The 23957-nt window shown below is 46.0% G+C and overlaps 1 protein-coding gene across 1 annotated transcript; it reads left to right on the plus strand.

Moving 5' to 3' along the window:
* The first annotated feature begins 4641 nt into the window (after positions 1–4641).
* Positions 4642–9443, plus strand: LOC134497048 (vomeronasal type-2 receptor 26-like). The gene is made up of 4 exons (XM_063302763.1): positions 4642–5481; positions 5977–6204; positions 7403–7529; positions 8542–9443. The coding sequence occupies exons 1-4, from the start codon at positions 4642–4644 to the stop codon at positions 9441–9443; spliced, it is 2097 nt and encodes a 698-aa protein (XP_063158833.1).
* Positions 9444–23957: the final 14514 nt, after the last annotated feature.

Here is a 23957-nt window from a genome sequence, read left to right on the forward strand (position 1 = left end):
CCGTAGCCTCCTCTAAAGCCCCATGGAAAGAAATAGCCATGGACTTCATTGTGGACTTACTGGAAAGTAAAAACAAAACTGTAACTTGGACTTTCATTGACTTGTTTTCTAAACAAGCCCATTTCATTCCTTGCGCTAACATCCCCACAGACCAGCAACTGTCTAAACTCTTTCTCCAGCATGTCTACCAATTGCACGGCTGTCCTGGCCGCGTAATTTCTGAGTGCAGAGTAAATTCAATTCCAAATTTTGGCGCACATTTTTAAAACTTATTGGGGTAGAGCAATCCCTAAGCTCGTCAACCCATCTGGAAACGGATGGAGCCACGGAACGGGTTCAGTCTACTCTAGAGCAATCCCTCTGTTGTTACATTAACTTCCAGCAGGACAATTGGGTGCATCTCCTGCCCTGTGCAGAGGTAGCCTACAACACAGTGCATCAGAGCGCTGGGTTCATCCCCTTTCACGAAGTTTCAGGACAGGACTTCATTCCTATTCCAGAGCTCCCTGGGTGCCCCAAATGGGACATGAAAGTTGGGGGAAAGGTCTACCTTTCCACTAAATTTTTAAAATCTCAACAACCCTCCAAGAAACTGGGCCCCAAGTCTATTGGACCTTTTCCAGTTACTAAAATCATCAACCCAGTTACTGTACACTCAATCTTCCTCCAACTCTAAAAAGGATCCACCCTGTTTTCCACTGCAGCTTGTTGAATCCAGCTAGAGAATCTTCAAAGTGGCAACAACCCTCACCAATCCCAACGCCTATCATGATTGATGGCCAGCAACATTTTGAAGTTAAAGAAATCCTAGACTCTCGTATTCATCGTTGGACTGCACACACTGTGTGGGGAAATCATTACAGGATGCAATGAATATTCAGTGGCCCTGATTCACTGTGTCTTCCACTATGCAGGCTTCCTGGACATTCTCAGCTTCATGTTGGCCTATCTAGCTAGGAACTTTCCAAACAGTTTTAATGCAGCATTAATCCATTGCCCTGCATGTGATGTCACATTGTTGCAGTGTTTTGCAGTAACAGCCATCAGCACCTTCCCAGAACCATTTCAATATACAGGCATTGCTTGGGCCGTCCCTCTGTATTTCCATTCTGAATGATAAAGGTGCATCCCAAGAAAAGGAGAGGAAGATCGCTCTTCCACCCCCATAAGCTGACTCCTGAGAAGTTGCAGAAGCTTCTGCCTTGTTCCACAGACTCTCTTCTGAATGAAGCCCTTTGACCCCTTAGCAGTTTGGAGGAGATGCATCTAGACTCCCTCTACATACACTTACATCTTCTCTTGGCAAGAACTTGGGATGCCCATCATACAGTGATGCACATGTCCCCTCCCTAAAAATGGAATGCTCAGTTTAGCAGTATTATGACTCCCTGCCTTGATGCATCTTTTCATTCTCATGGCATCTCCTGTCCAAACAACACAAAGGGAGAATTAAGAGGCATTAAAAACAATTCCATAAACAGGTTGGGTTCCTAACGGTTCCCAGACTAATTCTGACTGCCACTCTATGTGGACTAGGGACAGAAAAGTTTTATCTCCCTGCTCTTTCTCTTTGATTCCATCCAACAGGCCACTCGGCCAAATCATAGGCCTCCAGCTCACTTCCTCTACCCAGAAAACCAAGTGGCAAAAAGTTCCTGTGGCATTTCACAAACATGTTTGCTTCAGCATTTCTACCAGCAAAGTTACCATCTCTGTAGTTATCACAGGCACTATAATTAAGTCACCAGGACAGTCCTCCAGTGGCTCTCGAGATACTCCCTCCTGAAGGCAGTTCAAGGGTTCCAGAATAGATATAAACCTCCAATATATCATGCCCAGCTGAGGGACATTCCTCAAAACTCGTTGCAGTGTTCCCCAGCCATTGCAGGGTCAATAAGAGAACTGCGGACATAAATTGGGTTCTCAGCATTTTGCAACTATAGCACTAAATATACAGTCCTTGTGGGTGTCATCCTAATGTTTTCAGACTGCTCATCAGCCAACACCTAGTCAATTCCACAGATTCTCCCAGATTTCAATAAGTGGGACTAGCTGCATCATCCCACACATGCAAGATGTACACCTTCACTCGTGCTTCACAGTGCTAGCTCATTGGTGCTGTCAGCTCAAGAGGACAACCTTGTTGGAGGAATTGTAGAAGACCACTCAATCTCTGCTCAGACCTCAGGGCTGGGTGACCAAGAGAAAATATTGTGGTGCCCAAGGTCTTCTGCTGCTTCCTGAAATTGCAAGTGAAGAAAGAGTCTAATAATTAGGTGTTAGAGTCAAGAGCAACTCTGTCCCTTCACAGGGGACAGGAATCTCAGCATCCAGACATAGGTGAGGCTGAAAGCAAGGGATCAGATCCATTCTTGAGCCATGACTTATTCTTAAGACAGATCTCAGCTTAGGGGGCCATTGTTCTGCTGTCTCTAGTACCCTCTTTGAATCAAGGCTGCTGGAAACAGCAATACAGGAGAGGCCAATTGCACAGGGATGCTTCCTTATAGGATGCTGGGCGTTGTTGCCATATTCCTGCTTCCAGAAGTGGCCATGAAGGTACAAACTCTTAAGTGCACTGGAGATGAAGCCATTCAAATTCCTCAGGAATGGTACCAGGAGGGAGAACTTCTCATTGGTGGATTGATGTCTCATGTCCATTACTTGTTCCCCAAAGTGACCTTCAGTAAACATCCTTCTGAGGAATCGGTTGACCTCCCATTGTAAGAAATCACCCCAACCTGATCTTAATCGAATCATGCTCTGTTCTTTCCATCCCTGTAAAACAGAGATGTGCCATCATCATCTGTGAAAAAATATAAATGTACTGTATCGAGGGCATATCCATTTTAGCAGCTTGATTAATATAAATGATCGGTTAATTCAACATCCTATTCTCTGATTTCACCAAAAGCCAATAGACCAGGGCAAGCAGATATTCTGTTGAGAAATGAACCCTGTTCCTACTTGGAGAAAGAAGCACCAGCCCTAATTCACCATAACCTAAAAGGCACAATAATGTTCAATATATTCTCTTTTCTACCCTCAGTCTCTTCTTACAACCAGCAATTCATTGACTGTAGAATGAAAAGTAATTTCCAAAAACCTGGGGAGGCATTAATTATGAATGCCATGTCTCTATTTTTGCACTTGCTTATTAGACTTCTGAGGTCCACCTGTCCTATTTCAAAGAGACCACAGGGCATCTTACAATCTTTGAAACAGCAATACAAAGTGGAAACACAAAAGTTCACAGGAAGAGTAGAAGTGTGGGCTTTTCTACTCACAACCTTCTCTTCAGCCCTTAGAGCACAAACAGCTGACTGTGGGAGGAAAACCAATTTCTAACTTTATGGCTACCTTGTTTAGCTCTGCCTTCCTCATCACTGAGATCCCCCCTCATATTTAGTCACAAATTAGCTCCACCCAGCTCAGATTCTTTCTAAAGTACATCGGAAAGGAGCAAACAGGAAAATGCTTAGCTTTTGCAACACTGAAGGGCCTCGGGATGATTGTGCAGGAGTTAATTTTCATTATAAGGTGAATGTTTTAAACTTGAAATCATAAAAAACAAACTGCGGAACTTCAGCAATGTTGCTAATATGCACAACACAAGGGCAGTCTAGGAAAGCAAAATCAAAGCATATTTACCTTGTTTTCAATGTGTCTTTCTTGTGACTCTTTTCCCCCCTGATATCTCGTCCCTAGTAGCATAACCCATAGCACAATTCGATTTTGAAGCACGTCACTTTATTTGCAGTGTGGTGACAAAGTTCTACCAACACATCTTGGCTTTAGTGTTTGCCGTTAAGGAGATCAACAAGGATCCTCAGATCTTGCCCAACATCACTTTTGGCTTCCACATCTATGACAGCTACTCCGATTCACGAATGACCTATCGCACCACTCTGGACCTGCTTTTTAAATTGCACAAAATTGTCCCCAACTATATTTGTGGGACTGAAAAGGGAATGATGGGAATCATTGGAGGACTGAGCCCTGAAACCTCCATACGCATGGCAGAAATTTTGCAGCTTTTCAAGATTCCACAGGTTGGGTCTGTAGATAAAGATGGTAGGAATTATCACTATCACACAGATTATCTGCTCTTGATTTCCCCTTCAAGGAGCAACTTGATGCTTTATCAGTAAAGAGAGGTAGAATTTTATAAGAAACAGAGTAAGGTGTGGAGTTTGATTAATAAAAAGTTTCACGTGAGTATATGGCTGCTTTCAGGATGAATCCACACATACAGTATTTTAGAGCATAGTTTTTTTAAAATCTTTGTAATTATGCTAGCTAACATTGATAGATGATTGATAGATAGATAGATAGATAGATAGATAGATAGATAGATAGATAGATAGATAGATAGAGATATTGATGGATGGATGATAGGATTCAAAAAAGGTATCTCACTATTGGGGAGATATCTAAACCAAATCAATATATTAAACATCCATACTTTGAGAAATAAGTTTCTAAAATAGTTCACATCAGTCAAAATAGAATGAGTCCACCCATGCTTTCTCTCTCTTTATCTTTCTCTTTCTCTTATTCCTCCTTTCTTTCCTTTAGGTTGCATATGGCTCATTTGAATTGTCAGTGACGGATGAATCGCATTCCCCTCCTTTTTATCGCATGGCCCCTGGTGAAGCTCTTCAGTATGAGGGTTTAGTCCAGCTTCTTCTGTACTTTGGATGGAAATGGGTAGGACTTGTCACTGTAGATGACAAACATGGAGAACATTTCATACAAACTCTGGAACCCATGATCTCGCAAAATAAAATCTGCTCCGAATTCACTGAAAGGGTTGACAGAAATTTCCATTTCTATGAGCCATTTGACATGATTCAACGAACTCTGAGTCACATTACCTTGTTCACAGAGAAAACAGCAAATGCGGTTATTATATATCGAGAAAATATAGTCTTCATGTGGCTGGCCTCTACTCTACTAGTGACCACAGTTATTCCTCTAATAACATCTGACTCTTCACAGAAAATTTCAGCAAGAAAAGTGTGGATTACATTGGCCCAAAATGATTTCACATTACATTCCTTACAAAGGGCTCTGGATATGCAAATGTTCCATGGGGCTATTTCCTTCTCAATTAGCACAAAACAAATTCCAGGTTTCCAGCAATTTCTACGGGCTGTCACCCCTTCTGGGGCAAATCAAGATGGCTTTATTAGAGATGTCTGGAAGCAAGCTTTTGTCTGCTCAATACCAAAGAGTGATGTTCCTGAAGATGATGAAGATGAAGATGAAGATGAAGATGAAGAATGTACTGGAGAGGAAAGGCTGGAGGACCTGCCTGCAACTTTCTTTGAAACCAGCACGCTCGGCCATAGTTACAGTATCTATAATGCCGTCTATGCTGTGGCTCAAGCTTTACATGTTGCTCACACATTTAGGACTGATCGGAACATCCTAAAGGACAGGGATCAAGGGCAGCCAAAGAATCTAGAAGCCTGGCAGGTAAGATTTCTTCTTTCCCAGTGCTCTTCTGAGATATTCTCCAGGATTACAACAGAGTGGCCGGACTTAATTGGTCAAGAGATCATCTCACCTACCTAAACCTCACTGTTGTTCACTTGAGTCCACCATTCATACATTACAAATGTTGACCCACTTAAGATATTGTCCTTTTCCTACACATCCCTCTTTCTACAACAAAACAACTGGTCTTTAAACCTCTACTCCCTTTCTGGCCCTCTCAACTAGATTTCCTTCCCATTGCTTCTTCTTGCTCTTTTCCAACTTCTTCTCTCCAATGTCACCAAAGACAATCACTGAAAAGATTTTACTATCTAATCTGGAATACGGTCCAATCATAACCCTTTAATTGCTGCCATCCTCCATACTGTTTCATTCCTGGTGAAGAAATGCTCCCCATCTAAAAAGGAGTGTGGTTTGAGGCCAGTAGGAAGCACGTCCCTTTCTCTTTAACCCTTATGCTCTTTCTTCTGGAAGCTCCATCCATTTCTGCAGAGAATGTCCTTCAACAACACTGCAGGAGATGAAATTAAATTAAACGAAGATGGAGTATTAGAAGCCGGATTTGACATCGTAAACCTGGTCACTTTTCCAAATAACTCCTACATCACCGTCCTAGTTGGACAAATGGATCCAAAAGCTCCTGCAGGAAAAACCTTGATCATTAATGGAGACAGAATCCACTGGCACCACGAATTCACTCAGGTACCATAACAATAACATGGGCTAAAAGAACCAATGTCACATGCACTCCTTTTCACACCCATAGCCTTTCCTTTGGCCTGTTGCTAGCAACTAGCTCATATCCCCAAGTACATTTCAGTCCACTGCTGTCAAAGGTGGGCAAAAACAGTTGTATTATTGGGCCGATTCATGATGGATATTCTAATGTTTGAGAATAGAGTTCCCAACCTGTGCAAGGAAATTTATTTTCCTCTCACTGAATGTGGGGACTGCGGTGCCACGCCCAGGTGTGGGGCTGCCCAGCTGAAGGAAGTACTGATATCTAGTCCTTCATTCTCCAGAAGGAACTCAAATGCAACCACAGTTCAGTGATACATTTCAGGCTGGGGGAGGCAAAGTCTCAAACAATAACCACTTCAGCCTCCATGTTCTATTCAGATCCTCAAACTTTTGGATTCCTTCCATGAATTGCCACTAAATTCAAAATAAGAAGAAGAACAAGAACAAGAACAAGACGAACCACAAATTAAATTTATATGGCACCTAACTCCTAGTGACTCTGGGCATTTTACAAACCCTTAAAAAAGTATTTAAAAACAAGGAACAATACAAAAACACAAAACAGGCACCAAACAAAGAGCAGAGATGGTGGAGGAAATGACCTGGATGGGAACAAGGGAAAGAAAGAAAGGGGCATCAATCATCTTCGCCAAAGGCCTGGGCAAACAGCGTATCCTCAGGGCCCTTGGAAACACCAATAGGGTGGGGCCATTTGAATTCAGGAGGAACCTCATTCCAGACGGCAGGTGCTGCTACAGAGAAGGCAGGCTTCCGGGGTCCCAATCCATGGCATTCCTTAATCGATGGAACCCGGAGAGCGCCAACCCTGCCAAATTGAACCAGCCGGGCAGACACTATGGGGGACAGGCAGTGCCTCTAGTAACCAGGCCCTATGACACGGAGGGCTTTATAGGCAGGAACCAGCACCTTGAATTGAACTTCAACTCAATTAAAAATGAATGAAATACAACTTCAGTTATGTTCCTGCCTTGGCAACATTATGGGGCATTTCCACAAGACATTGCTCAAAAGCAGGCTGAAGCAACTCTGCATCCCGGCCCTATCTCCACCCTCCTCCTTATTCCTTGGCTGTAAGACAAGAACAAAACAAAAACAAAAGGTTTGCTTAATACTGACCGCTTTCTTTATTTTTGGATAGCTACCACCTCTCTCGTTATGCAATGAACCTTGTCCTCTTGGAAGCAGAAAGAACAAGATCGAAGGGCAGAAATTTTGCTGCTACGCTTGTGCTCCGTGTCCAGAGAAGATGATATCAAGACAAATGGGTAAGATTCATAGCATCCAAATGGAACTAGGTCTGAAATTACATTTCTGCAGCCTGTATCCAGCTAACCAGAAGCTCTTCAATATAACCGCTTGCTTTACTGACGCACCTCAAGGGGGCTTTTCCACCATGTCAGAGCTTGGATAGCTAAATCAAACTCTGAAGGTGTCTATTTTGATGGCTGCAAAGCATTAAAAGCAAAGGAACGTCTCTCAGTGATGCTCCCCTCCAGCCATCCTGATTTCCAGGAAATAGGAGCTAGCAGACAGTTCCTCTATTTAATTTTCCCTCTAGTTTTCAGTGTTACCAATTGTAAGATGTCAGGCTCTCTCTCCTTTTGAAGACACTGAAACAGAATGCAGGAATTATGGATAATCCAATGACCTGCAAAATAGCGTCTCGCTCTGTGAGTCAGTGTTGTGTCTCTTGGTTGGCCCCCAAATTATAACAGAATTAAATCAAGATTCTTGAAGGAAAGATGTATCAATTGGTTATGGTGGAAGAATTATACCAAAGTCATTTTTAACGATCATCAGAGCAAAATGTCTGTGTTGCACCCGGGCCATCCAACAGAAATGAAAGGATCCAAAATCAAGATTGCATAAACCAGTGTTTATTTTGCTGCTCTACGAAGCTTGGCTGGATGGAGAATTCTGGGACAGAGAATCCCAGAGTCCACATGCCTTAAAACGTCATTCTCCTATCCTTTAGTGCCGCTGCCTGTTTTCCGGGATCGAAACCTTCAAGCCTCTCCTTTCTGCTTCCCACCATTGGGAAGGTGAGCCATGCTATTCCCTTGCTCAGTAATGCCACTAAACCTAGTGCTCTCCAACAGGCCAAGAAGCTTTAATTATAGGATAATCTAGATTTTTTTTTCCTGCACATTTTTTACATGTATATTGGACAGAGAGTTACAAAAGGTTTTAGGAAAGACGTTGCAGGGAGTTCCAAAATGCAATTCTGAAACTTGGGGAAAATTTGATTCTGTTCGGAAGCTTTTTCCTTCTTTTCAGACATGGAGCATTGTGACGGCTGTTCAGAGGATCACTTTCCAAACCAAGCTCAAGACGAGTGCATTCCAAAGACAATGAACTTCCTCTCCTTCGAAGAGCCGCTGGGCAACACTCTGGTTTCTCTGGCTCTTCTTTTTTCCCTGGTGACGGCTTTCGTGCTCACAATCTTCATTGAGCAGCGGGACACTCCCATCGTCAAAGCCAACAATCGCAGCCTCACCTACCTCCTCCTCATCTCCCTCTTTCTCTGCTTCCTCTGCTCTCTTCTCTTCATCGGACAGCCCAACAAGGCCACCTGCCTCCTCCGACAAACGGCATTTGGCATCATCTTCTCTGTTGCCGTTTCCTCTGTTCTGGCCAAAACCACCACAGTCATCGTGGCATTCCTTGCTTCTAAACCGGGAAACATTTTCCACAAATGGGTGGGGCAAAAGTTGGCCTATGCTATTGTCTGGGGTGGATCCCTCCTTCAAGCAGGCATTTGTGTGTTTTGGCTGGGTTCGTCTCCTCCCTTCCCAAATCTGGACACACAAACCCTGCCTGGGGAAATCATAGTGGAATGTCACGAAGGCTCCGCCACCATGTTTTACTGTGTCTTGGGCTACCTGGGCTTCTTGGCCCTTCTCAGCTTCACTGTGGCCTTCCTAGCCAGGAAGTTGCCGGACAGTTTCAACGAAGCCAAGTTCATCACTTTCAGCATGTTGGTGTTCTGCAGTGTTTGGCTGACCTTTGTGCCCACCTACCTGAGCACCAAGGGGAAGTACATGGTGGTGGTGGAAATCTTTTCTATCCTGTCTTCCAGTGCTGGCTTACTGGGATGCATCTTCGCCCCTAAATGTTATATTATTGTAATTAGGCCAGAGTGTAATACGAGAGAGCAACTAATACGTAGAAAAATATAGAACATCTTATGATTTCATCACAACTTCCAATATATTCCCAATGTAGACCACTGCACCCACCGTCGACTTCATGTTGGGCATTGCCCTCTTCTCTGTTTCTGTATGAAACTGAAGCATGGCTTGTGCTGTTTTGCATAGCGTAGGACACTTCCTGTATTATTTCTATGAGTGACAGATCTGGGATTTTTGTTTCTTGCGGCCTCATGATTTCCAGTTGGCTCATTCCTTGCTGGAGATCTTTGTTAAGTACTTGTGTGGGAACATGAGCTACAATCAGCCCAGGTTGTTGTAGGGAGCCGGCTTAAGTGCTTTGTATTCCAACAGTGTAGAGACCTGGTGTCATGTTCCCTGTTTCAATGTGCCTGGTACATCGTAACACTTCACATGTCATTTACTGATTGCGTGTTTGATTTACAGGGAGGAGGTTTCCATTGCCCGGACTGTTATCTCTGGGCTGAGGGAATGGAATGTGTTTGGGTTTTCTCAAAGGTTCAAGGTTGCTTTCCCAGGATGGTTGAAGACGGTTACTGGCACCTGGGAGCGGGGTGGTTGAAACAGCTGGGTGGGGGGAGGTGTTTCATTTTGAGGCGAGGGTTCTTAATTTGTATTTGGCGCGCTTTTGTTCATTCTCAGCTTTCTCTGTACTTGCATACTAACCCTTCAATAAACCAGATTTCATAAAGTTCACTTGTGAGTCTGGCTCTGTTAGGTTAGGCAGTCATTACATAAAGCTGAGAATCTTAAACCTTTACCGCTAACATCTATCCAGAGCAATCTGTGAAGAACTAAAGTTAGCGATGACTGAACCTACTCCTTACTCGGGGGAAAGCGAGTAAGCGAGTTCCATGGCCAAGAGAAGTGGAAAAGCACCCACTCCGGAGTCGGAGGACTTATTGGGGGTTTCGAGTCCCAGTCCTGCGAATGAGAAGGCTGTGAAATCCAAAGTGGTTAAGAAAGCAGAAGAAGCGCCGACTGAACAGGTGATGTGGGATGAGGAGCAGGGAACCCTACCAGGGACATCTAAGATGTCTTGGAAGCTGAGGTACCCGCTGTCCCTGAATGTAGCCAGGGCCGGTGAGAGAGGGTCGGAGGACTCTGGAACCCCTGTAAGAGCACAAGGGTGGGAAGCCAGGTTACAATCCCTAGAAGAAATGATGCTGAAAATATCATTGGCTTTGCGGGACCCAGTCAGAGAGAGAAGGGAGCACCATTCCCGACAGTCGTCCCCCTCTCCTCCCCCTTCCCCGGGGGTGAGGATGAGAGATCGGAGAAGGCATCAGGGGCATTCACCATCTGGCAGTCCCAGACGGTCGTCCCCATCACCCCCTCGGCATTCAGAGGACCGAGGAAGAAGAACGGAAAGAGGGGAGAAGAGACATCCTAAAGTCAGGATTTCGAATCCCCCCCCCCAGACAGAAGATCGATGGGGTCCAAGAGAAAGGCTGGGCAGAAGGAGAGGAAGAAGAGCCTGCTGGGTGCCAGATATAGGGAGTTTACAGTCACGTTTGATGGGGACCCCACGAAGTTGTCATTTTTCCTGACAAATGCTAAGAGCTATATGGAGGAGTTTGGGACGCTGTTCCCTTCTGAGAGGGCTAAGATAAATGCTGTGGCCACCAAACTGGAAGGCAGGGCAGCTGATTGGTTCGTACAATTAACCGAAATGGAGGCCCTGGAATTGGACGAGTTTGAGGAGTTCTTGTGGGTGCTCAAATTGCATTTTGCTGACCCATTGGCAAAGGAGAAAGCCAAGGTGGCCCTGAGGGAGTTGATCCAGGGATCAAGGTCTGTTGCGGACTACGCCTTAGAGTTCTAAGCTTTAGCTGCAAAGGTGGACGATTGGTCGCAGACAACTCTGATAGAGATGTTCAAGGATGGTCTGCGACCCGAGTTGTTGAGGTGATCGTTGGGGAGAGCAGATCCCACCACCCTATATGACTGGATACAGCTGGCAGGGAACGTGGAGCAAGCCCATGCGAAGTTTGCTCAAAGCAAGAGAGGTCCCAAGCAAATGGCCATGATGAGAGCTGCCAAGCCCATGGGCACCGCAGCCCGAGCAGGGCGAACGGCATGGCAGGAGGAGAGGGAGAGCCGCTACGCGAAGGGACAGTGCCTCCGATGTGGGAAGGAAGGTCACCAAACGGCGGCATGCCTGAAAGGGAAACCTGAGGAGCGTCAGGGGAAATCGTCGGGAAAGTCACCCTCCTTCCCCAGAAAGATGAAGGCCGCTGTAGCTGAGGGCAAAGAAGAAGGAGTCCCGTATTTTGGAGAGGAGGGGAGCCCGAATTACTCCAGCCGGCGGGAAATGCCAGCCACCTGCTCTAAAGGGCGCCTCTGGGCAGGTGGTAGAGGGAGGGTGCGACTACCTCTCGGTGAGTGGAAACATTCCTACTTTGTCAGTGAAAGTTAGGTTGGGCTCCCGAACAAGAACTGTCGAAGCATAGGCGTTGATCGATTCGGGGTGTTCCCACTGCTTGATGCACCCAGACGTGGTGGATGCTCTGGAGTTACCCACATTCCCCCTAAAACATCCTATGATTTTTACCCAGCTGGATGGTTCTACTGCGGGGGGGGAAGCCAGTCACCCATTTTATGGGTATGGTGGCATTGCAGATGGGCAGCCACCGGGAAGGGCTGTCATTTGTCGTGGCACCTGTGGGAGGTCCTTTGGTCATTCTGGGGATGCCTTGGTTGGTCCAACAAAATCCATACATAAACTGGGTGCACCAGACTTTGACATTTGGGGATGGGTTCTATCAAATCCCCATAGAGGACGACGCTCCGCAGGCTGCAGTGGGGAGGGCGGTGGCGGCGACCCCACATTTCGCTGCCGCCCCCCTGGAGGGCCTGCCGGAGCAATACCAGAGTTTTGCAGATGTGTTTGGGGAGAAGGAGGTGGACCAACTCCCTCCTCACCAGAGAACTGACTGTGCAATAGAGTTGGTCCCTAATGCGCAACTGCCCAAACCGAAGATCTATGCCATGACACAAAAGGAGCTGGCAGCGTTGCGTCAATTTGTGGACAAAAACCTAGCTAGGGGTTTTATTGAGCCAGCTAATTCGTCAGTTGGCGCCCCTGTCTTGTTCCGAGCAAAGAAGGATGGGCATTTGAGACTATGTACAGATTACCGCGGGCTGAATGTGGTATCGATCCTAAACAAATATCCTCTGCCAATCATAAAAGACATGCTAGCACATCTGTCTAAAGGGAAAATCTTCTCTAAGCTGGATTTGAGGGAGGCCTATTTCCGTATACGGGAAGGGGATGAATGGAAAACTGCTTTCAATTGCCCTCTGGGTTCTTTCCAGTACAAGGTTTTGCCGTTTGGGTTGGCAGGGGCACCTGGGGTGTTTATGCAGTTAATTAATGAGGTTTTACATGAACATTTGTTCAAGGGGGTCTTGGTGTATCTGGACGATGTGTTGATTTACACTGAAACAATGGAAGAACATGAGCGTTTGGTGAAACAGGTGCTTGGCAAACTAAGAAAGGCGGAGCTGTATGCTAAACTCTCTAAATGTGAATTTCATAAGACACAACTTGACTATTTGGGGTACAGAATTTCTGATAAAGGGGTTGAGATGGACCCTGCCAAAATTCAAGCTATTTTGGAGTGGGAGCGCCCACGCACGCACAGGCAGCTCCAAAGTTTCCTTGGATTCTGTAACTATTATCGCCCGTTCATCCAGGGGTTCGCTGAGATTGCATTGCCTCTTACTGATTTATTGAAAACCAAGGGGCTGGGCGACACACGGAGGGTGAAAAACCCAGGGGCTTTGCTCAATTGGACGCCTCAGTGCCAGTTAGCGTTTGACAAACTTAAGAGATTATTCACTGCTGAACCTATTCTGCAACATCCTATCCCAATAAGCCTTTTGTGGTTCAGGTAGATGCATCTGATTTTTCCATTGGGGCTCTCTTGATGCAAGCTGATGCTGCCGGTTGCCTCAAGCCTTGTGCCTACTTGTCCTGGAAATTTTCTGAGACGGAAAGGCGCTGGCATGTTTGGGAGAAAGAGGCTTTTGCAGTGAAAGCGGCTTTAGACACTTGGTGCCACCTTTTAGAGGGGGCTAAATGTCCGTTTGAAGTGTGGACTGACCATAAGAATTTGGAAGCACTTAGCACGCCTCGCAAACTCAGCCCTAAGCAGGTTCATTGGGCTCAGTTTTTTAGCCGTTTTGATTTTCAGTTAAAGTTCATCCCAGGAAAGAAAAACTTCCTGGCCGATGCACTTTCCCGCTTGCCTCAAGACTCAGCCCAAGCACCTGACGTCGTGGGGATGCTTTGGACAGAGCCCCAATTGGGGATGCAAGCTGTCACACGTAGCCGGACCCGTGGGCAGTTGCCCTCAGCGTCAGTTTCACTGGCTGCTAAGAACGCTGGCTGTTCCTTCGCAATTGCAACAAAAGTTTCTCTCTGAGCTGAAATCTGACACCTGGCTGCAAGCGAATAGAGACAATGTTACTTTTGACAAAGGCTTCACTTGGAAGCAAAATCGCCTCTATGTGCCTGGCAGTTTGCGAAAGGAAATTTTAAGGGGGTCTCATGATGATAAGCTGGCAGGTCATTTCGGCTTTGTAAAGACCCTACACATTGTCCGCAGGCAATTTTGGTGGCCCTCCTTAAGACATGATGTCAAAGACTATGTTGCTTCTTATCCAGTTTGTGCCATGTCAAAATGAAAGGGGGGTAAGCCTCAGAGCTTGCTGCAGTCTGTCACCAGTTCCTGCTGCCCTTGGGAGGAGGTCTCCATGGATTTTATCGTTGATTTGCCTCCTAGCCAGAGAAAGACTGTGATTTGGGTGGTAAAGGACTATTTTTCTAAGCAAGCCCCCTTCATTCCATGTGCCTCCATTCCATCTGCACAACAATTAGCCCGCCTTTTCCTAATCCACATATACAGAATCCATGGGAGCCCCTCCGGTTTGGTCATGGATCACAGGACACAGTTTACTTCCCAGTTTTGGAGGGCATTTTTAAAACTGGTGGGCACTAAACAAGCCTTATCCACTGCGTGGCATCCTGAGACTGACGAATCCACGGAGGCTCTTAATGCCACCCTTGAGCAGTTTCTCCGCTCATTTGTGAACTACCAACAAGACAATTGGGTGGATCTCCTGCCTTTTGCTGAAGTGGCCTACAACAACTCAGTTCATCAGAGCACAGGACACACACCTTTCAGTACTGTGTTCGGCTGGGACTTTGTACCCATTCCTGATCTCCCTCAACCCACCGTTCCACCTTCATCTCCTTCGGATTGGGCTGCGCACTTGGCAGATTCCTGGCCAGTGATTCAACAGACATTGGCTGACACTCACTTGACTCATAAGCTGCATGCTGATAAAAAACGTGCACCTCAACCTGCTTTTAACGTGGGGGATAAGGTTTACCTGTCCACGAAATACATCAAATCTCCTCAACCTTCCAAGAAGTTATCCCCTAAATTTGTTGGTCCCTTTCCCATTGTAGGTGTTGTGAACCCTGTCATGTTTAAGTTAGACCTGCCACACAATCTTAGACGTTTACATCCTGTTTTTCATTGCAGCTTGCTCAAACCCGTTACCCACTCCGATCACTGGCATCCCAAGGCTACTCCTCCTGCGCCAATCATGATTGATGGGCAGCAGCACTTTGAGGTGAAAGAGATCCTGGATTCTCGCCGACTTCATGGCACGTTGCAGTACCTCATCCGATGGAAGCATTTTTCCCACCCTGAGTGGGTGGCTGCTCGCGATGTACGCTCTCGCCTTTTAGTTACACGCTTTCATACTGCTTATCCTTTAAAACCTGCGCCTTGATGCTTTTTTGGGGGGCGATATGTCATGTTCACTGTTTCAATGTACCTGGTACATCGTAACACTTCACATGTCATTTACTGATTGCGTGTTTGATTTACAGGGAAAGGAGGTTTAAATTACCCGGACTGTTATCTCTGGGCTGAGGGAATGGAATGTGTTTGGGTTTTCTCAAAGGTTCAAGGTTGCTTTCCCAGGATGGGTGAAGACGGTTACTGGCACCTGGGAGGGGGGTGGTTGAAACAGCTGGGTGGGGGGAGGTGTTTTGTTTTGAGGTGAGGGTTCTTAATTTGTATTTGGCGCGCTTTTGCTCATTCTCAGCTTTCTCTGTACTTGCATACTAACCCTTCAATAAACCAGATTTCATAAAGTTCACTTGTGAGTCTGGCTCTGTTAGGTTAGGCAGTCATTACACCTGATGTATTTAATGCAACGGAGTGTACATTTTGCTTAATATGATAAAAGTATTTTAAAAAGCATGATTCTGACAGGTTTATAGGAATTTGAGAAAACTGTTTGTATCTTCGGAGAGTGAGGATTGTTGGCAGATGCTGGGAAAGCCTTTAGCCCAGGAGAGGTCAAAAAACTCACACACCAAGCATTTCTATAAAAATAATTTATTTACAGAAAGCAAAAACAAAAGCAAAACATATTTAAAGGACTTAGCTCCCCTTTGGAGCAAGCCTTGCTTGGCTACATTGCCGGCAGAGAAAAAAGAGGAAGTAAGAAACAAGTCCGGGCAGGTTTCCTCCCCCCAGGCTATTTTGCATGAAGCACATGAGAGGAGACAATCAATTGCAAACTTTTCACCCGGCCAAAATGACTAGGTACAACAGCAGCTTAATCTGTTAGTAGGAAAAACTCAACAAGGATGCGACCATATTTGGCAGTGGAGGAATTACAGGTATGATGCTTGGAAACTAGGCTAGGAAAAAAATCATTACCCGCTTGTCTATGGCTGTTCACCTGCTTCTTTGTGAGAGTACAACAAGACAATGAAACCCCCTATTACCTTTCGGTTGTAACTTGTGGTGAGTGTGCCAGTGGTCCCGATCACATTCTGCGATTATTTTTCCTGGGTCAGCCATTTCACAGCTGTAGGCTGATCTGTCTCCTCAACCTCTTCGGCCTCTGCTCATCTGCATCCTCATGAACTCTCAGGTTGCACTGCAATCGGTTTTTTCTCTGGGAAGAAGTTCTCACAGTAGGGCAGCCAATCCACACACCCTTTCTCTGCATCGGCCTTACCTGTTGTTGAGCTTACTGCCTCCTGTGAAGCCATTAGTGGACAGCTAGGACCACTGAATGGAGCTGTAAGCACTGACACTTTGAGTTCCAATAAAAACCCATCTCATGCACGAAAGCGAAACGCAGATTCTAGGCTTAATGGAACATATGTACAATGCAAGAGAGAAAAGCCACGACTGAGAATGAAGCACCAAACGGTCTCACTAAACTCTCTACGGTCCATCCCCACCTTCTTCACAGATCCACCGGCATGACCCTGATTGCAGGCAATTAGCTCAAATTGCAGCAATTCGCATTCCGGCCAGCCACCTCTCCCCTTCCTTTCTTGACATGCAGTAAATGATCATGGCAGGCACATACGATCAAAGGATGCAACCATCCTTGGATCGAGGGGGAGCCTGACAGGTGCAGAGCTTCATAAAGCAAAAAGACGCACACAGAGAAGAATAGTATCTCAAATAGCATTAATGATCATGTTAGAGAAATACAGGTTATTGATCTTCCACGCTTAGCCCACCCAAGCATAAAGAATGACATACTTAAACAAAGTAGGTTCAAAAATAAGCAAAAAAGAAGTCTTACTCATTATATTTGGTCCAGTTGCATCCGTTCAGGAAAAATGGACATTCTTCTTGTTCTTCTTCTGTCCCTAAACTGAATTAACCCTTAGCCCTCATTGCTGCTAAAGGCTGCATGCAGAAAGGGGGAACCTCCTGACTCTAGGGCCCTGCATTGCCCCAAGAGGGAAGCAGCAGCAGCGGCCACATGCTTCTTCTCAGATGGTGGAAGGAGGAGGAAGTGAGGTAAGGAATGTGGGCGGGACAACAAACAGCTTCCTCCAGAAGCATACAGAGAATTGCATCCTAGAACAAACTCATCCACATGCTGAGGCATGCTGATTTGCTGAGACCACCAACATTCTGAGAGTGTGCTGACCCTATGATTTAAGGAATCATCCTACCATCTATCATAAAAGTGGAATGATTTTCCACAAATTCTGATACCCCATTCTTCTCTGTACATTCCAGCTTCTCAAATTATTTGTTCAGCATACGCAGAGCCACTTATATTGTGGTTTGTGTTCACATATAGTCTGTGGGTGAGTTGGGTGAATAGGTATATTCTGGCTGCCCAAAATGCTGCAGTGCTTCAGGCCACCAGCAGATGGAGAAATGACACTGATATTCAACACAGAAGGGATGTACGCGGAGGGAATGTGTTTTCAGTGAAAGAGAGAGAGAGAGAGAAAGGAACAGGAAGGAGGAAGGAAGGAGGAAGGAGGAAGGAGAAAAGAGCTGCCAATCCTAATTTCTAAGGGAAGGGAAGGGAAGGGAAGGGAAGGGAAGGGAAGGGAAGGGAAGGGAAGGGAAGGGAAGGGAAGGGAAGGGAAGGGAAAGGAAGAAAACTGCAGAATCAGAAGGGCAAAGTAGAGTAGTCTCGAAAAGGGGATTCAAAAAGCAGCTGTTTGCAAAAAGCAGAATGGCAGAAAAGTGGGAGAGAGATGGATGCTCCCCAAAGAATGTGGAAAATTTAGCACTGAGGAGGCAGCAACCACTGGAGTTCAAAGTTTATCCGTTGATGGCTTCAGAGTAAAATAGAATTATAAATGCCCACAACAATCTGTGAACTAAACTATTTAAAAAAAAAGAATGTGGCTAACACCTTCTAATATGGGATGCTATAAGCAAGTTTGATTATACCCAACATTTTCTTACTGTGGTTGAGCAATATTGTACCACTTTTTAAAGAAAATTTCTGAGGATTTATCAGCTAATAAAAAGGATGTGTACTCTTCTACGGGACATTTGGCCCCGTTAAGGAAGAGGGGTAATATTAAATCCCAAGTACCGTCTTTTTGTAGTGAGTACTGAAGATGGACTTGAAAGACAAAGGCCGGATTTTAAAGCCGTGATTCTTGTCCTGTCTCCCGGGACAGCGGGGACAATTTTGCCCCATCTTCTACATGATAGCACTTCAGATGCTTGACGACAGCTGTTATGTCTCCCTTAAGTCTTCTCCAGGCTAAATAGACCCAACACCTCCAAGAAGTCCTGGTAAGGCCCCTTATCTTAGTTGCTCTCCTCCAGTTTCTCACCATCCTTTTGAAAATGTTATGCCCAGGACTGGATTCAATATTTAGGCATGAACAACACAGAACCAAAAGGAATGAGGGCTTCTCTTGCTCTTGATATTATTCTTCCATTGCATTATTATACTGAGGCCTGAGCTTGACACAAGGGAACAATTCATCCATAGAAGAACATAACTACAGGTAGTCTTTGCTGAGCAACTGCCTCATTCAATGACGCTTCAAAGGTATAACAGTGTTGAAAAAATAATTTTACGATCAATGCCATCCCTCAGTCACGTGATCGCCATGACAGTCAGTACCGGTTGTTCTGTGCCACACCTCTTGTTTTTCCTTTTTTCCGCCCTTGCAGAGCAGGGAGTTTGGAAAGGAAGGGATTACAAGAGAGTAAGCAGGCACACAATGGGGAATACACACTGAAAGGAATGTGGTAGTGTCAGCAGCCCTATGCATGCTCAGGGCTGGCAGCCACAACCACACTACACAAACAGCCTGGTCTATGTCACATTGTGTGCCTGCTACTCTCCTGTAATCCCTTTCTCTCCAATCTCTCCTCTCTGTGATGCGGGGGCAGAACAGATCAGGCGCAGGAGAGATTGGCCTACAGAAATTGTTTGGCTTTTTCTTTCTTTTTTTTCCCCCCCTCACAGAGCATAAGCTCACTCATAGATATCAAGCAAATCCAACTGGGTGGTACTTTCATACACTTTGCTGTCACTTAATAAATATTGCTTTGTGTAGAAGATGACATCTGATGAGCAATTTGTCCAAAACTGTTTGATGATATCTGAGAATCTCAGATCAATGTTTTGAAATATTTCAGCATCAAACCAAAAAGGAAGTTCTCTGGCCTCTCCACATGGGGGATGTTGTGAGAGCAATTTCACACATCCGTGTGACCTTATGATTATTTATCCCTTCCTACTAGGTCAGCATGGCAGCCATGCCATCTCCGAGATCTGGTCAGTGAATAGAAACAATTTGGTTTTCTGGGCCACAGAAGTGCAGAAGTGCAGCCCATTGAACCCTGATGCACCCAAAACTCTGCATACTTCTGCATTCTGGACCACCTGAAGCTTTGTTTTGTTTTGTTTTGTTTTGTTTTGTTTTGTTTTGTTTTGTTTTGTTTTGTTTTGGAGAGCAACCACATGTGGAATGCATGTAGTAATCCAATCGGTTTCCCAATGTCAGGAGGTACATGTTTAATGGCATGGGGTTACTCTTTCTCTATAGTTCTATTTTAGAGGTTCACGCTAGTTCGCTCTGAAGCACAAAACAATGACAACAACAGTAAAAACTCTGTGAAGTCTCAGTGCCATTTAACAAATGTCTGCTTCAGCAGATACATCCTCTCAGCCCAAATCCTGGAATTCATGCTGCAGATCAAATTGCCAGAGATTTTAAGGTTGCATTGCAAGAAGAAAAACAGTATTGTAGTCAAAAACAGAGGTAAAGTCATTGTCAGTCTCTCCGATCAAAGGCTCACAGAACTCTCTGATTGCAATAGCTTCCATCTCTCCAGTATGGATGTGAACAGACTTCGAGTTGCCAGAAGGGAGGGGGGGCCGGATCGGAGTGTGAACTGGGTTGGTATAGCTAAGGAATTATTGCCAAGGCCATCTGGCCAGGCGAATGCCAGAAGGGCCATCTGGCATGGGAAGGGGGGTTGCATGCTTTAGTAGGTAAGGGGAAATGGGCTAATTTAGAGGCCTGAAGTTTTAATGACAGTTTACGCGGGAATTTCTCCATTCACAACTTTTTCTTGTACTAGTCACTTCACGTCATTAAACAGTAGAAAGAGCCCGGTCTCTAGACTGTCATTGAATGAGTGCTTGAGTGTGCTGGTAATTACATAAAGTTGCAAATCCTATATTAGGGACTGTACCTGGCAGCATAAGTCCAGCTGAGAGTTACTGAAAATGATGAAGGAACTGAGATCGAAAGCAAGGGAGCCCTCACCCTCAGAGGACAATGACAAAACTCTTCTGAATGCCAAGCCAGAGGAGGAGCGAGTGGAGTTGGCAGGTGACACTGAAAGCAATGATGGGGAGGGGGAAGCAGAAGCGAGAATGAGTTAGAGAGTGCGCTCACCACCCTAGACTCCAGACATGCGGATGGATGACATGGGAATGGGGCCAGTGACCTCGAGTGCAAGGGAGACGGCCAAACGTGCCCCCAGACGGTCGAAGTGCAGGTGAAGATCCTGAGCCCAGGATCCCAGGTGACTATAACCAAATCGGAGGGTACCCTGCAGATGGTGTGAGGTCTGGAAGTCAGGATGTCTGCCCTGGAGGTGATGATGCAGCACATGTCGAAAGCCATCAATTCCCTGGTGTATCACCTGGAGGAGGGCGTGGACCCACATTCCAGGAGGACTTCACCCAACAGAAGTGGAGGCCACCGGTCTGTGACCCCTGCAGGGAGATCCACCTCCCCAGATCACAGACGGAGAAGTGGAGCCCACAAAGTGATCCGTGGTGAATCGGAAACAGGGCTGACGGAAGCTGCGGTGGTGAGGGGGACCCCAAGAGAGCTGCAGGTCAAATTTAATGCCAACCCCCGGCCACTAGCATTCTTCCTAACGAATGTGTCCATCTACATGTGAGAGTATGGGACCTGCTTTCTGACTGAATATAAAAAGGTGAGCCAGGTGGGGGCAAGGCTCAGGGAGTGGCAGCTGACTGGTTCATACAGCTGCACGATGCCATGGCTCTGGACCTTAACAGCTTGAAGGAGTTTGTGCAGGCCCTGAGAGAAGGATTTGAAGAACCCTTTGAAAAACTGCAGGTGAAAAGCACCATACAACAGCTGAGGCAGAGGGAAAAGAGTATGGCTGAGTATGCTGTAAAGTTTAAAACCCTAGCAGGGAAGGTGATGGATTGGTCAGAGACCACCAAGGTGGACTATTTTAAAGGGGGGTTCCAGCCTGAAAGATTCAGATGGGCCCTATGGCGGCTATGGCGGTAGCCCGCAGAGAGCTGGCAGCCGACCCACCGGTAGACCTCTGTGAAGACTCAGAGGAGGAAGACCAACAACCAGCAGGAAACAGGATTCACCTGTTCTGAATCACACCCATGCGATTCAGCAGGTGGAAAACCCCGGGCGCAAGACCCCGGTCTCCCAGAAGGAGGAGGATGAAGACCCATTGGTGAGTGACGATTGCCCCGTCTTGCTTCTCAGGGTAGAGCTAAAAAACTTAAGGACAAGGCACAAAGCCAACTAATGGCAATGCTAGACTCTGGCTGCACAAAATGCTTAACCCACCCTGCACTGATCAATACACTAGATCTCAAAGTAAAAAGACTCAGACAGCCAATAGTCTTTACCCAAATGGACAGGTCCATAGTCCATGGGGGTCCGGTTGAGTTCCAGACGGAAACGGTGGCTATGCGGGTTGGAACTCACAATGAGACTTTACACTTCATCGTGGCCCCCATAGCAAACTATTCCATCATACTGGGGCTTCCATGGTGAACAAGTAGGAAGCCACAAATCCGATGGGACACAGGGACCCTGAGGTTCGGAGGTAGGGCAGGGAAGGTTGTAAAACAGAAAACCCAGCAGAAAGCAAGCCAAGTGGCTGGCGTAATCATTAAGCAAACTCCAACAGTGTCAGCAGAGGCAGAATCTTTGATACCAAGCCAGTACTTAGACTTTGCTGATGTGTTCGATAAGAAAGAGTCAGACCAGGTACCCTCCCCCCACAGGAAAACAGACTATGCCATTGAAACAGGCCCAAATGCTAAGCTTCCAAAGCCTAAAATGTACCCCATGTCAGAGACAGAGAAAAAAGTACTAAGCAAATTCATAGATAAGAATCTGGCCAGGGGATTTATCAAACTGGCTAATTCACCTAGGGCAGCCCCGGTGCTCTGTAGAGCTAAGAAAGATGGAACACTGAGGCTCTGCACTGACTACCACGGCCTCAGTGCGATCTCTGTAGCCAACCAGTACCCTCTCCCCCTAATGAAGGACATGCTGTCACACCTGGCAAATGCAAAAATCTTTACTAAACTTGATTTAAGGGAAGCATACTGAAAATTCACATAAAAGAGGGGCGTGAGTGGAAAACCATGTACAATTCTCCTTTGGGGTCCTACCAATACAAGGTTCTCCCTTTTGGATTAGCTGGGGACACAGCAGTCTTCATGCAGTACATCAATGAGGTTCTCCATGACCATTTGTACAAGGGGGTGCTGGTCTATTTCGACAACATCTTAATTCACCCAGAGACAGAGGAAGAGCATGTAAACTTTCTTAGGCAAGTACTCCAGAAGCTATGAAATGCCCAACTGTGTGCTAAGCTGTCTAAATGTGAGTTCCATAAAGCACGATTGGACTACCTGGGATACAGAATCTCTACGAAGGGAGTAGAAATGGATCCTTCAGAAATCCAGCACATTCTAGAATGGGAGCCCCCCCATACCTGATGGCAATTACAAACCTTTTCAGGGTTCGGCAATTTCTATAGTCAATTCATTCCAAAATTCACCCAAATTGCTTTACCATTGACAGATCTGCTCAAAACAAGAGGAAAGGAGGAGACATGGAAAGTCACCACTCCAGAGGTGTGGCTAACTTGGACGACAGAATACCTGTCATGAGTGAGGATGGCGAGCAAGGGGCTCCCATCCAGGCTGTAAAGCGCATGCGTAGTACTGAGGAATTAGGTGGCCATTCAAAGAGAGACAGATCGGGCCTGCCTTAGTATTTGGGGTTTATATGTCTGGCTTTTCCCACACTTCTTCAGTTTGTTAGGATTCTCTCTAATGTACCAGTAATAAAACACTAGAGACCTACTCCTTGTCTCAGCGTGGTTCCTGGCTGTTAGGACAATACCAAGCCATATTCAACAACTTAAAAAGCCTATTTACTGCTGAGCCCACCTTAGCACACCGCGATCCAGAGCACCCCTTCATTGTGCAAGCAGATTCTTCTGATTCAGCAATTGGACCTGTTTTAATCCAAACGGATGCAACCCAAGTGGGCCGACCCTGTGCTTATCTTTCTCACAGATTTACCGAGCCACAAGGGAACTGGCACATAGGGGAAAAGGAAGCCTTTGCAGTAAAAACTGCCCTAACGCACTAATGGCATTTATTAGAAGGCTCCTCTCAGATCCCCCAATCAAAGGATTCACAGAAACCCTTACCAGGGCATCCCCCATCATTTCATTCTCTCCTGTTGCCAGATTGGGGTGGGTGTGTGTGAAGTTAGAGTGTAAACTGGGTTGTTATGGCTATGAAGCACATCAAGGACGCAGGGTTGAGATATGACAGGAATACCATCCGGATGGGAGAGGGAGTGGCATGCTTCATGGGAAAGGGGACTAGCTAAGAGAATGTAGTTTTAAATTCGGTTTGAGTGGGAAATCTTTATTC

Source organism: Candoia aspera, chromosome 4 (assembly GCF_035149785.1).
Source record: "Candoia aspera isolate rCanAsp1 chromosome 4, rCanAsp1.hap2, whole genome shotgun sequence".
Lineage (NCBI taxonomy): Eukaryota > Metazoa > Chordata > Lepidosauria > Squamata > Boidae > Candoia > Candoia aspera.

Bases quoted from the DNA above. Each gene is read 5' to 3' on its own strand.
- LOC134497048 (XM_063302763.1), top strand. From the start codon at position 4,642: ATGGCCCCTGGTGAAGCTCTTCAGTATGAGGGTTTAGTCCAGCTTCTT. The intron at 5,482-5,976 runs GTAAGATTTCTT...TTCTTCTGGAAG, and splicing joins AGAATCTAGAAGCCTGGCAG to CTCCATCCATTTCTGCAGAG. The intron at 6,205-7,402 runs GTACCATAACAA...ATTTTTGGATAG, and splicing joins GGCACCACGAATTCACTCAG to CTACCACCTCTCTCGTTATG.